Source organism: Palaemon carinicauda, chromosome 9 (assembly GCF_036898095.1).
Source record: "Palaemon carinicauda isolate YSFRI2023 chromosome 9, ASM3689809v2, whole genome shotgun sequence".
NCBI lineage: Eukaryota > Metazoa > Arthropoda > Malacostraca > Decapoda > Palaemonidae > Palaemon > Palaemon carinicauda.
The window spans coordinates 58,574,134-58,587,998 of NC_090733.1; the positions used below are offsets into that span (position 1 = coordinate 58,574,134).

The 13,865-nt window shown below is 42.3% G+C and overlaps 1 protein-coding gene across 1 annotated transcript in view; it reads left to right on the plus strand.

Moving 5' to 3' along the window:
- Positions 1-13,263, plus strand: part of LOC137646436 (sortilin-related receptor-like) — a 251,017-nt gene extending 237,754 nt beyond the window's left edge. Inside the window, exons 6-7 of the mRNA XM_068379536.1 lie at positions 12,725-12,862; positions 13,177-13,263. Coding sequence (XP_068235637.1) covers positions 12,725-12,862; positions 13,177-13,263 — 225 coding nt within the window. The remainder of the gene's footprint in view (positions 1-12,724; positions 12,863-13,176) is intronic.
- Positions 13,264-13,865: the final 602 nt, after the last annotated feature.

Sequence of the window (13,865 nt, forward strand, 5' to 3'; positions counted from 1 at the left end):
ATTCGTCAGACGCTGAACAGAGTCTGAACATCCCATTGGGTCAGAGTAATGTTAGTAGCTCCAAAGTGGCCAGCAGCCGAGTCATATGTAGACCTGCTGGAACTTCACTGAAGTTCAAAGAGAACTTTTAGAATGGCCAAACCTACTGAGACAATCCCACATAAGAAAGTTACACATTAATTGTCGTTTCATGCTTGGAGACTATCCAGCATCTTAAAAAAAAAAAAGGCTTTTCAAAACCAACTGTGAAAACAACTTTCTGGATACAGTAATGCCTCACAACATGAAATTAATTCGTTCTGGAGTGGCTTTCACCACCTTGGATAGGTTTCGATGGGTCAACCCCAAAAAAAATTCATAAGAAAATAATTTTCAAACCAATTTACAATTTTTTAATATCAAAAGAAATTTCAAAGAATATTCTAATCTTCAAAAAAGTAAATAACTGCTTAGTCCAAAATAAATATTTATTACAAATAAATTAAAAAAATAAGTATACAAAAAAAATACTTTACAAAAATATTCACCTAAAATCTTAAGTATGAAAATAAACTAGAACTATTTTAAGCACTTATTCTACGATAATTGAGCACCATTTGCTGAGATCCATGGGGGCAAGAAACCACAAGGGAAAGTTTCCTGAAATGAGAAAAAAGTATATGTTTTTTTTGCAAAAAGAATCTATTTTCTTTTCAACATTTACTTTGGGTAGGTAAATGACATAGTTAGTGGCTGAAATTCTTATAGGACATTGTATTATTATCGTACAACAAAGATGTGTAAAAGAATCTGCACTTGGATATTATTTAGTGTTTCATAAAGGGCATTTTTTTTTTTTTTTTTTTTTTTTTGCGCTGTGTTTAATTATGAAATTTTTCAAGACAAATCCTCATATCCATTGCTGAGCATGGTATTTATACATGAAAATATCAGAAATTTTATAAAAAAGAGGAATACATAGAGCTATACCAGCTTACCTGTCGGAAATGCTGACAAAATGGCTGCCAACCACACCACTTTGTAAAGCCAAATCTGCTACCTGAAATGAAGAAAGATATTTCAATATCAGCGAGTCATTTACTTATATAATTCTGCAATTAAGAAAATAGAATAATGATCACAATTAAGTTATCATAAAGGTACAAACATACAAAACAGGGAAAATTATAAGCTATTTTATAAAAACATATTGGGTAGAAGACATTCACAAACACTTTACAACAATCCTTTTTTATACACGCCTAAACACTATTGCACATTTGATAATTATATAAAAATTTTATATTTCGCAACTTGCCTGATTTAGGTATTGATGGGTCGAGCTCGACCCAAGGGTATCTCGGAAAAAGCACAAGGTAAACAGCTGGGGTGAAATGCGTCCTGGCCTGACTACTGCGCACACTGAACTGAGGTCTCGCAGGTCGATATCACTCGCAGCCAATACGGACGAAAAATTATGGCAAAAAAACATTTTTTTTTTTTTTTTTTTAACCTCGGGTCTTATACGACCCACCACACCTATAAAGGGACGTAATAATAAATGGAAAATAATACAACACACAGTACAGTAGTACAATACTGTACATATACTAAATATACAGATCCATGTGTACTGTATTGTACTATAGTTACCCCTATTTTCTTAATGTGAAACATTTTTCGTAAAGAGAGTCATAAAAATATTTGCATATTGTTTCGCAGCTTGAAAATTTCGTAAGCAAAGTCTTTCGTGAAGAGAGGTATGACTCTACAGTAGGCCCCCGCCATACAACATTAATCCGTTCCGGAGTTGGTATCGTATGGTGAAAATGTCATATGGCGGGTAATAGAATAGCTAATGCGTGAAAAACCCCAGGTAAAAACATTGAAAATTAGTATGTAACAAAATACAGTACAGTAGTATAGTAAGCACTCTACTACAGTATACTTATAATATACATGTACTGTACAGTATATAATTAAATAACATGTACAGGATAAATAGAAATTATATACTGTACAGTACTGTAAAGGAAAAATTAAATTTTATTTACCTTTGGAGTGACGTGACTTGACCTGGTAGTGGGTGGAGGCAGAGGGGAGAGGAGACGGTAGATATAAAAACGTATCAATGCTAATTATGTTATGTACTGTACATTTAATAATAAATTTATTCTTACTATTAAAAACCTAAAATTAAAAATGCTTTTTTTTTATTTCTTTTTGTCTTATTTATTTTGTGAATTTTTTTTTAGAACTAGAATCACTATTATCGTCTTTGCTTCCTGACACTTCTTTTTTGGAGAAATATCTATCCAAAGAAGCCTGTTTCTGACAATTCCTCAACATATTTCTAAAATGACTCATACACTTGTCCTTAACAGTCTGCATAAGACGACTTGTGTGAAGTTTTTCTGGGTGTTTCTTGTCAATGAAACTCGTAAGGTTTTTATACCAACCGATAGCTTCCCTTATTTCTGACGATGTCGTTTCTTCAGTCTCCCCCCCGTCCTCCCCACCACTAGAGCTGTGCTCTTCTCGAATGATGGTCAACTGCATTGCCTCCAACTCCTTTAAGTCTTCAGTCGTAAGCTCCTCCCTGTGCTCCTCAATAAGGTTATGGACGTCAGCCTCATCGACAACAAGCCCCATGGACCTCCCGATTGAAATTATTTCCTCAACATCACCCTCAGGGGCAGGATCATCAATGGCCTCGTCTTCGGTTGAGGGATCGAAACCTTCAAAGTCTCGTTCTGCCACAACAGCTGGCCACAGTTTCTTCCATGAGGAGTTCAAGGTGAGCTGTGAAACCTCATTCCAAGCTGTGTCGATCATCTTCAGGCATTGAACGATGTCAAAATGCCCCTTCCAAAATTATCGGAGGGTAAGTTGAGTGCTTTCGGTCACTTCGAAGCATCTTCTGAACAGATGCTTCGTGTAAAGCTTCTTGATGTTGGCAACCACTTCCTGGTCCATAGGCTGGAGGAGAGGGGTGGTGTTTGGTGGCAGATAGAGAACCTTAATGAAGGAGAAGTCAGGATGAATGATGTCCTTGAGGCCAGGAGGGTGAGCAGGGGCATTGTCCAGTACCAGGAGACATTTGAGAGGAAGATCATTCTCTTATAAATAGTTCTTGACAGCAGGACCGAAGCAGACGTTTATCCACTCAATAAATATGGTCCTCGTGACCCAGGCCTTGGCATTAGACTTCCAAAATATACTGAGAGCCTCTCCTTCGTGATATTTTGTGCCTTGAAGGTACGAGGATTTTCTGAGTGGTATACCAGTAGGGGCTTAATTTTTAAGTCCCCACTGGCATTTTCACAAAATGCAAGCGTAAGTCTGTCCTTCATCGGTTTATGGCCAAGAAGTTACTTTTCTTCAGCTATGATATATGTACGGCGGGGCATTTTCTTCCAGAAAAAGCCAGTTTCATCACAGTTAAACACTTGCTGAGGAATGTAGCCTTCTTTGGAAATTACGTTCTCAAACTTCTTGAGGAATTCTTCTGCTGCTTTCTTGTCAGAACTGGCCGCCTCTCCATGCCTGAGGACTGAGTGAATACCAGTCGTCTTCTTAAAGCGATCAAACCACCCATGAGAAGCCTTGAACTCTTATGGGGCTTGCTGCGATGTTCCTTTGCCTCCGCCGTCTCTCTGGGCTTCCACGAGATCGGCAAAGATGGCGCTCGCCTTGTGCGAAATTACCGATTGCGTGAGTGTATCACCAGTGATTTCCTTCTCTTTAATCCATAGTAGAAGGAGTCTCTCCATCTCATCGTTGATTGAGGTCCTTCCACTGGCAAGGACAGTCATGCCTTTAGAAGACTTACTTGCTTTAATGGCCTCTTCATTCTTGATAATTGTACCAATCGTAGTCTGGTTACGGCCATACGTACTAGCGAGGGTAACGATGCGCATGCCTTCTTCATATTTCTTTATTATCTCCAGCTTCGTTTCCATAGTAATCATCTTCTCACTTCTGCCTTTAACATCACTAGCAATCTTGGGACCCATGGCTAACGAATTAAAGTTAGAATTAAGCACTAAAATGCACAAAAAATACGATTTTGCAAGCACTCACACAAGATCAAGTCTTTACGAAACGCACACGAGATTCTGAACCGAGCGCGCATATAACAAAGAGAGAGAGAGAGGCAGCATCTCTCTCAGGTATTTTGGGAGGGATTTCGGCCAATAGCATATCAGCATCTTAGTGACGCCGTGACGCCGACCAATAGCAGACCAGCTTCTTAGTGACGTATGCAGTGACGTATGAGCGTGGTGGTAGGCTAGTGACTCGCACAGTGGTACGTGTAAAAACCGCCAAGTTTGAGTTTTGGAATTCAATGCCGTAAGGTGGGGAAAAATGTCGTAACTAGGGGATGAAAAAACATCGTATTCCACACCGTAACATGAAAAAAACGTAAGCTGGGGACGCCGTACCCCGGGGTACTACTGTATCTCTGAAAGTTCCCCGCAACAGTCTACCTGGCCAAGTGGAAAATCTTCTGTGATTGGTACCGTAGGGGAATATTGCTCCACGCAATACCTCTATTTTCCTGATTGCAGACTTTTTGGTGTTCCTGAGAAACAAAAAATCCCTTTCAGTTACTGCCGTAAAAGGCTATTAATTAGCCTTGAGCCAAGTATTCAAACTGAAAGAGCTTGACATCTCTTCTTCATGGGAACTCAGCTCTCATATGGAGTTCGAGCAGTCTTGTCCTCCATGAGAACTCAAACCCCCCACCTTGGGATATAACTGTTCTTAGGGCCTTAAGGAAAGTCCCTATGATCCCATGCAGAAAGCCTTTGACAGGGACCTTACTTTAAACACCATCTTCCTCCTTACCTTAGCTTCAGTCAGGAGAATAATCGAGTTACATGGTCTATCTTATTTTGTCACATTTCAGAAAGTGGAAAACTCTCCCTATCTTTGGTTCCCAAATTTGTGGCCAAAACCAAAAATCCAGTTTAAAACTATATCAGATTTGACTTGAACAATCTTGTATTTCGAAGCGTTAAATGATAACCTGGATTACATTTCATTCTGTCCCGTGAGAGCAATTTGAAAATATCTTGAGAAAACGGTGTATCTTAGGCCAAATATTTCCAGTTCGTTTGTTAGTGCTGGTCGCTCCAAAAAGAAAGTATTTTGGTTGAGAGAAACAATCAAGAGAGCTTGTGAATCCTCACAGGAAGTGTCGGCAGGGTCTCCCCTTCAAGCACACGATATCTGTGGTCTTTCCGCTACCCTAGCATTCCGCAAAAACTACTCTAGCACTCCTCAAAGCTGGTGTATGGAAGAGTTGTATGTTCTAGTCTCTGAAAACATTCTCTTTAGGCTTTATTGTTACAGCACGAGAAGTAATACAATCTTTCTCTCTTATGGTACGCATTGAAATTTCATCAAAGGCATCAGTTATTCTCTGCATAGGGTATGTAATGGGTATCAAGGCGAATGGTGATCATAGTTGTACTTTAATTCTTCACAGCCTTCACTTTAATCTCACCCTTAATGCAAGTAAGAAAGCATTATTTTTTTAGTTATTGATGGTATATTGGAGATATTCTTTATATGACTCATGTTCATATAGCTTCACCCCTGGCCCTAAACACATCCTCTTGGACTCAACTTACGGCCTTGCCTCTTTACGAGCCGGCTACACTGTTAAAAATTTTTACACTTTTGATATTTTGCTAACAGTAATCATGTCTATTTGAGAGGAAGGGCATACCTCCTAATGGAGACTTCCTCCCACATAAGAAATACTCCTATATGAATGACTCGGAAGGTTATATCCGAGTAGGAATAAACTACAAATTTTTATAACAATTTGCATTTTTCTGAGCTATTCAAACCTGAGTCAATTATCAAAGATCCAGCCTCAACTGCTCCACATAGTACAGCGGCATAGCAGACCAATTGTTCAAATTGGTCTAAAAGCACCAAAATTGGCACACATGTAGATTAATATATTCTAAACATTTTTGGATATGGAGGCATTCAAGATTAGCCCTTAGGAAGATATGGCGGCCATTGTTCAAAATGGCCGCCATTTAACATTAGCGTCATTACATAGACTTCATTATGTGTCGTTAGTTTGGTGCTAGATGGGCCAAAATTCCCTTTTTTTACATCAGAATTAACATCAATAAATGTTTAACAGATATTTAGATGAATCTTCTCAAAAATGGCCCCCAAACTGGCCGCCATTTTGTGGAAAAAGTGGACATTTGATGAAGATTTCAATACTCAATGACATAATACCTCTAATAACCAGTACCTGATTTCAGGAACACACTTTAATTGCTCAAGTTGCTTTTTTATTTCAAATTGCTGGCAAAATTGCTAGTCAAAATAATACACAGAGTACGGGAAGTTTACAGTATGGTCAGATTGTAGTTATATAGTCGACCAAAAGCCCAGTCTCTAGGCACAGTACTTGTGTAATCCTGCAGTACATACATGTAATACAATAACGTAGATTTTGCCACACTATGTTAATTATGATTCCGAACTTTTCAAATCTGGTCACCAGAATTATGAATGTCTACAGATCATAATGTTGGTTAGCAAGTTTTCTGTCCCAATCTACTGGCATTCGCCTTCACAGAAACATAGACCAGTGCATTGCAGTGAAGCGTTCTTGCACTTGCAGCGGTTTTTGCAGCCTTTCTTGCATCCGCAAGACACCAGCTCATAGCAGGCCTTGGATGCCTCAGGGAGTGTGGTCCAGAGTGGTGTGTAGAGCCCATCATCACTCCGATGCCAGCCCCAGTCTGTTGGTGGAGGGAGCACGGGCGTTGGTACCAATGCCTGGCCCCAGACATGACCACCCTGAAGGGCAGATCTCTTCACATGCTGCTCCAGAGCAGCGTAGGTTGGCGGGATGTTCTGAACAGAGTTCGTCTTTGCAAAGAGCTGCTTTCTCGCCTTGTTGACGTCCTTGCATTTGCTTGTGCGGTCATACAGGAGTATGACAAACCTCTCGATGACATGCATTGTATCCTCTTGGATGCTTGTGGGTGCATTTGCCAGACTCAGCAGGGCATCAGTGAGTTCTGGCAGCGTGTTCCATGTTGCCCAGGCAGATTTCTTCCCATGTCCGACGAAGGCTGACACAGTATCACACCCTGTGATGGCATGAAACATTGGAAGAGCACATGCCTTCTCTGGACCAAGGGAGGAAGCTATTTCATGGGCTGCAATGTAGCGGTAGTTCTTGCCTGTCCCAAAGGCTACCCAGAGTTCGTCTCCAGCTGGTAGTTTCTGGACTACCATCACTGCTAGGACCACGACGTCACTGTCTACTGTTCGAACCTGTATCTGGTGGTGACCATGTTGTGCAGCATGTGCTACATGTAGCATCATGCGGGTGTCTGCCTCTTCTTGGTTGCATGGTGCGAGTGAGTTGACATCCTCTTGCTGTGGAACACAGATCACCTGCTCCCCATCAGTGACGACCAGTTCCTTGCCTTCTTCTTGAAAGGACTCTGCAAGCATGGTGGAGAGGTAGCTGAAGAGCTCCACTTTGTTGCTATCAACTCGCAGGAAACTTTGCCAATTTCCTGGTATGACTGCTGAGTCGACAACACGCCGACGTACTCCCTTTCCACGCTGTTCTCTGGTTGATGCCTTCAGGGAATCTGCTCTGTAGCTGTCCCACACAAGGTCAAGACGTGATACATGTTGGAAACGTTGTACAACGTATGGGATGAACACTTGCTGTGCATATTCCTCGAACGTGTTGGCAGTACCCGGCTTCAACATCTGTACGATTACTGCTCCATCGAGGACAACAGCAGTGACAGTAGGAGCTTCAAACTGAGGCTCAGCATGGCCTTCAAGGCACACCAGCAAGTCACTCTTGCTCCCTAGGTACAGTCTCCCTCCGTCAGATAAAGCTGGAGGGCATTGCTGATTTTCATGCCTGAAGAACTCTTCTAGATTCCCATCACGGGTCTGGCAGCCGATATATAATCGTGCGAAGAGCGCAACATCATTCTTCAGAGATTTGACCTGTTCTTTTCCTTTGGGTATATTGGGTCCTCTCTTGGTCGCAAACAGTGGTAGCTTGTTCCGGTGGATTGCCACCTCAATGGACTTGGTTCTGTCCACGATGCATTCCTTTGAGAATGCTTCAAACTGGTCTTGGCCAATCTGCTTGGCGTTACGGACTGTTTCTATGACTGCAGGGTCTGCGATCTCCTTTGTGTCGAGCACCAGCAAGTCCTGACTGTCCTCCTCGAAAGGGTTGCCCAGCTCTTCAATGACGGCCACGAGTGAGCGCACATCTCTGGCAAAAGTGTTCTGCACACTTGGTGTCTCTTCGTGGTGACGTGTCTCCTCTTGATCGTGTGGATGCAGATTGAAGTCGTCAAATTCCACAATCACTCTAGCAACCTCCGGTCCGGCAACCATCCAGCGCCTCAGTGCAGTTGGATTGTCTGTGAGGCCGATGGCTCCTCCATCACCCTTGACATACGCGTTGTTCTGCTCATGTCCTTGGTCAAGAGGGATTGCTGAAAAGATCCTCTTGGTCTTCTGGACTGTGAAGTGTCCCTTGCTAAACTCTGTGAAGACGTCTGGATGTTTGTTTGCCAGTTCTGCCATGTCCCGTAGATGCACTGGTATCCATCGGGCATAGTTCGTGTGGTCTAGTGCGAAGAACCACGGAGCCAGTTCTGTCAGAGCATCCACGTACATGCTAAAATTGGCTTCTCTCAGAGATCGCACATAGATCAGAGTGGACAGCTCCAGTGCCAAGACTGTTGACCAGTACTGAAACTGCGGATAACTCTGTTCTCTCTGACTGCACCAGTCTTCGAAGCTTTCAGGGTGCTCATCATCTTCTGTATTGGTGGTGCTGTACTTGTCATAGGCACGCCGTTGGAGATTATACAACGCAGCCGCTGTGACTTGGTGTGCTCTTCTGGTGCGTGTGACGTGAGCTGCTCGAAGAAATGAGTCTGCTATTCCTTCAGTTGTGATCTCTGCTTGTACCAGTGCTTGGGTCCACCCACTTCCCTGCAACCAGTCACCCAGGGTCTTCAGTGCCGTCATCTCAATATGCAACCCCCCAAACATCACCACCAGTTGGTCTTCTCCATATGTGTTTGGCCACTTCCACTGGATCTGTTTTGCTAGAGTGAATAGTGGCTGGTCGCAAGTCAGAACTGGAGTTTGGCCTGGGTTGAGATGTTTAACTGCACTCCTGACTACATCAATAGAGTGTCTGATCATTGCCACAGTGTGAGCACTCTCCTGGAACAAGGGAAGCAGGGACGTTGGTGTGATGACTGGTTGCTTTGGATCTTGGTGCCTTGCATGGTATGCAGCCCATGATGTGTTTTCACAGGCCTCAACATCATCTTTGAGAACACTTCTCGTGTTCTCCAGCCACATATACTCATCTTCTATGTGCTGCTCACAGTTGTGGCGTCTAAGAGAGGTCACAGAAGTAGCTGGGATCATTTGCCCTTTGACAGAAGAAGCAACAGGACGTACATCCGTGTAATATTCTGGTAGAGGCTCAACCGTCTTTGATCCAGTATCACGCCCAGTGAGAGCAATGCTACGATCCACTCCCTCATCTGCACACGTTGGGTGTTGAAAAAGCGAGATTCCTGTTCCATGGAATGAATTCTTGGCTGTGGTGGCACTTGGGTTGTGGTCAATGTTGTCCACAGCCGCAGTTGTGAACACATTGCTACGCAGGGTAGGCGGGCAGACCACTTCCTCTATGCGGTACAGCTGACACACGCTGTTTCCCATCTGGGCAGAAAGACGTAGGACTCTGTCATATGAGATGCTTAGGCCCAGAGAGAAGAGCTTGTCCACAAGTCCTCTCTTGCGTGTTTCAGCATACAGCATCAGCCCAACATAGGTTGGAAGAGGAGTTTCTTGAGACGTACTGTGTCTGACAGCTGGAGGCTCCTGTGTCTTGGTTGCTCCCTGCTTCCGACTTTGCTTGACACTGTTGAACTTGAGAAGCTGCGCAATGGAAAGAGCTGCTTGTGTTGAAGAGGAATGGCTTTGATTCTTGATGGTGGGGCCATCCAGCACCATATTTACCATTGCAACTAGTACGTTTGGCACAGAGTCCTCCTGACAGCCGCCCGGGAATGATCCACGGAATTGGTAAGTGTCTTCAAACATATATCGACGAACTATCTGTGCAGCACGCGCAAGGTGAACTGCCTCAGTGTCACAGTCTTGCTCGCAGGCTTTGCCTAGCGCTTCACCAATGTCTTCATCAAACGCTAGTAAAACATCTCGGCCTTTGCTGTGGGATCTCAGGCCTGGTATCTGGGCTAACAGGCGCTCTTTCAGCCTTGTGCTATTAACTTTCTGGCACAAAACAACCCCGAGCTGTTCCATTCTTGTTGTGTATAGCTTTACAAGTTCTGCGAGTCTGAAGACTGGGGTGGTGCCCTCTTCTAGGTGGGTTTCCTCGATATACAGGACCAGTTCAGCCAGTACGATTCTTGACATTACACCTTCATGGTCAGTTTTCTGCTCGGCTTCTACAGTGGTCTTTGCACGATAGTAAAGAGCCAACAAACACTTGGAATGGTACTTGGCCTCCAGAGCCACCATATCACCCATGCTGAGCCTGGCTATGAGTTCATTGTCCCCAACTTGCGCTGCACACTTCCGTACGCGTGTGTCCACCTGGAAGGTTGTTACTTCATGTAGGGTCTCTGTGCCAGACTTTCCACAGAAAAAGCAGGAGGTGCCGCTGGTAGTGGCTTCTGAAGAGTGTGTTCTGGCGCGCTTGGCCTGGACATTGTCAGTACTATCAAATGCTGAGCTGCTTGCGATGCGTCTCTTCTCTGCTCTTCGTAGCATTGTGTTATTGTATTTGAGCATACATGTTTTATGCCACTTGGCCTGGTGGGCAACCATTGTCGCCTCAACACCTTGTCCTTCATCTAGTCTCTGTAACTGAACAGTTCTTGGCAGTTCTCCGAGTTCATCAAATTTGACCAAGTTTGCAGCCATTGTCGTGGCGTTTAGACAGTACTGGGCAGACAAGTGACTCTGTTGTCTCCTCTTGACATACAAGACACAGCTTCCAGTTTGTCTCAGGAGGTGTTGTGGGAGTACGTTGCTCAAAAGTATCGACCAGTTGGAACTTCTTTGCCATGGCTGCAGTCTGGAACAACGCGTCTCTGATGTCAGGTGGTGCTGCTGCTGCCTCACCTGCAAAGACACAAAACACCACCATGTTACCACAAGTTACTACTACAAGCACCATGACTATCAACACTATACTATTACTGCAGCCGCCGTCACTGCCACCAACGCTGCCGCTGCAAAGTAAAATTCATTTTCTTGTGAAATGGTAGCCAAATTATTTGGTAAGCACAGAAGTATGTGTAATTGTACAATACTTATCACCTCTAGCACACTTATCACCTTTAGCATCCACAAAAAGACAAATTATGGTACATATTCAATGACGCTAACGGTAAATAGCGGCCATTTTGAAAAATGGCCGCCAAATGTGCTACGGGGAGAATCTTGAATGCCTCCATATCCAAAATTGTTCAGAATGTATTAATCCACATGTGTGCCAATTTTGGTGCTTTTAGAACAATTTGAACAATTGGTTTCATATTTCTTACTATGCCGCTGGGCTAACAAGTCTTTTGACCTGGAGAGAGTGAAGTGTGTCATGACATGGTACCCCATACTGCCATGCATTTGGGTTGCTTAGCAACTACAATGGGTTGCAATCAAACCCCTTTTTCTTTGATTATCTGGTTGTAGAGAAAACAAGACGAGCAGTAATCCATATAAATAACTCAGGTTTGTATAGCTATTAAAAATTTGTTTTTTATTGAAGCAAAATTAATTGTAACAAAAGAGGTTTCATTCTATAGTTTTGAAATATTGTTTAAACATCAAGTAAGCTACCATAAACATTTTAAACGAATAAAGTACACAAGTGGGGGGATGTAAAACACATACACGCACAGATAGAGGGAGAAAGAGAGGTGTGTGTGTGTGTCAGTCAGTTATTCAGGCAATAATAAGAGGGAGCCAGATAACTGCTATTAACTCAAGAAATTTGTAGGTATAAATGCAGTCTTCTAGCCAGTGTTTGTTGCAGGTCTCAGAATACAGGTAGGGGATCACCAAACACAAGCTGCTCCCACTTTCTAACTCTGCTGGATCTCTATCTCTCTTAACTCTGAGGATTACATCCAGTTATACCTTGCCCTTGCTGAATGCCCTTCCTGTCCCTAGTGTTGGGCTATATGGCCCAAATTTTTTTTAAAGGAAATCAAATTAAATGCATTACCAAAGCAGTCCCTCTCTAATGTACATGTACATGTAACATGTCTTATTGATTTTGATACTTTTCTTAACCCTTTTACCCCCGGGGTATTTGGAAATTTCCAACCCTTAACCCCCAAGGGGTTATTTTTTTCCCAGCACATTTTGCAGTATATTTTCTTTAAATTGCTCTAACAGCCTTAGTTTTTGTCATAGAGAGGTCAGGTTGGTCTCATTCTCTTGGAAAATGCCTGAATTTTCTCAAAAAATTATAAAAAAATATGAAAAACCAATTTTTATAGCATTTTTTTGCAAGGACGTACCGGTACGTCCATGGGGGTAAAGGGATGGCTTTTGTGAAACGTACCAGTACGTCCTTTGGGGGTAAAAGGGTTAATTGCAAGCATTAATAGCATACTGTATGTAATTTGATATGTGGTTTTATTTATCATTGCAGCATCTTCTTGGATCACACACTACTGACCCCCAGCTCCAATTATGGGTATCATATCGTCAGGGACCCTTCATGAACTCTGAATTCCCACGTACACACTCTCATCAACATTATTATATTGCTGACATCTCAGAAGGACAGGTAAATTATTCTAGAAGTTTTAAAATTTGGATAATTTAATTGTTTATTTATTGTAATGAAAGTTCTAATAAATTTGTTCATGTCAGATTACTGTTGCTTGAATTTTGAAAGGTTTGGTTCTTTTGTTGTGTTATTAGTTAGTTTTCCCAGAATTTCAAAATTAAATTCAATGTTTATTATAAAGGAGAATTTCTCTGATTTTGAGTAGTTGCAATATAAGTGTGTACAGTTGAGAAATTTATATTTTATGTATAGTATTTTCTTTTTTACAAAAGGATAAAGTTATAATTTTATGTTGAACATAAGATTTTCAGTTACCAATTTTGAGTTTGTTCCTATATGAATACAAGGCATTGTCCTTTAATAAGAGTATGATTTCAGAATACATGGAACAGTGCTAAACTTTTCACGAGGTATTAGGCCCCATCCACCTGACAGTTTACTCTGTTCCCTCTTAATTTTGGCTGTAAACTGTACAGAGGTACTCATGCTACCTCTGCAGGCTAATAAATTTTCCCTTTCTCTCTTCATTTTGTAAGGGATAGATACCTTAGTACAGACACTCATGTGTGTCATGTTAAACCCGTAAAGAAGTCTGGTAGACTTGTAAGCAAACCAGCCATTGATTCACATCATCTTTGTGTTCTTTGCCAAGGGGTGATTGTTCAAAGTCATCCCCTAGCAACAAGTGCAAGCCGTAGCCACCTTTGCAATTGGTAGAGTTTAGTAAGAAGAAGAAAAAGAAAACTAAGTGGGATTCTTCGACTTCGGATATGACAACACCCAAGCTGAAGCCAAAGAAACTTTTCATTTTTCTCCTCTTACATTTCTTGACCTATTGTCTCCTTTGGTTTCTTCTAGTTCTGGGTCCTTGGGGGAGAGTGGACCCAAGTTTGCACTATACTGACTGACGATATTGATGGCAAGGACTTGGATATACAGCAGGTTTGGCCTTCCATAGGTATTGCTGGTAGTAGTTACCCAAGTCCAGAAAGTCTATTCT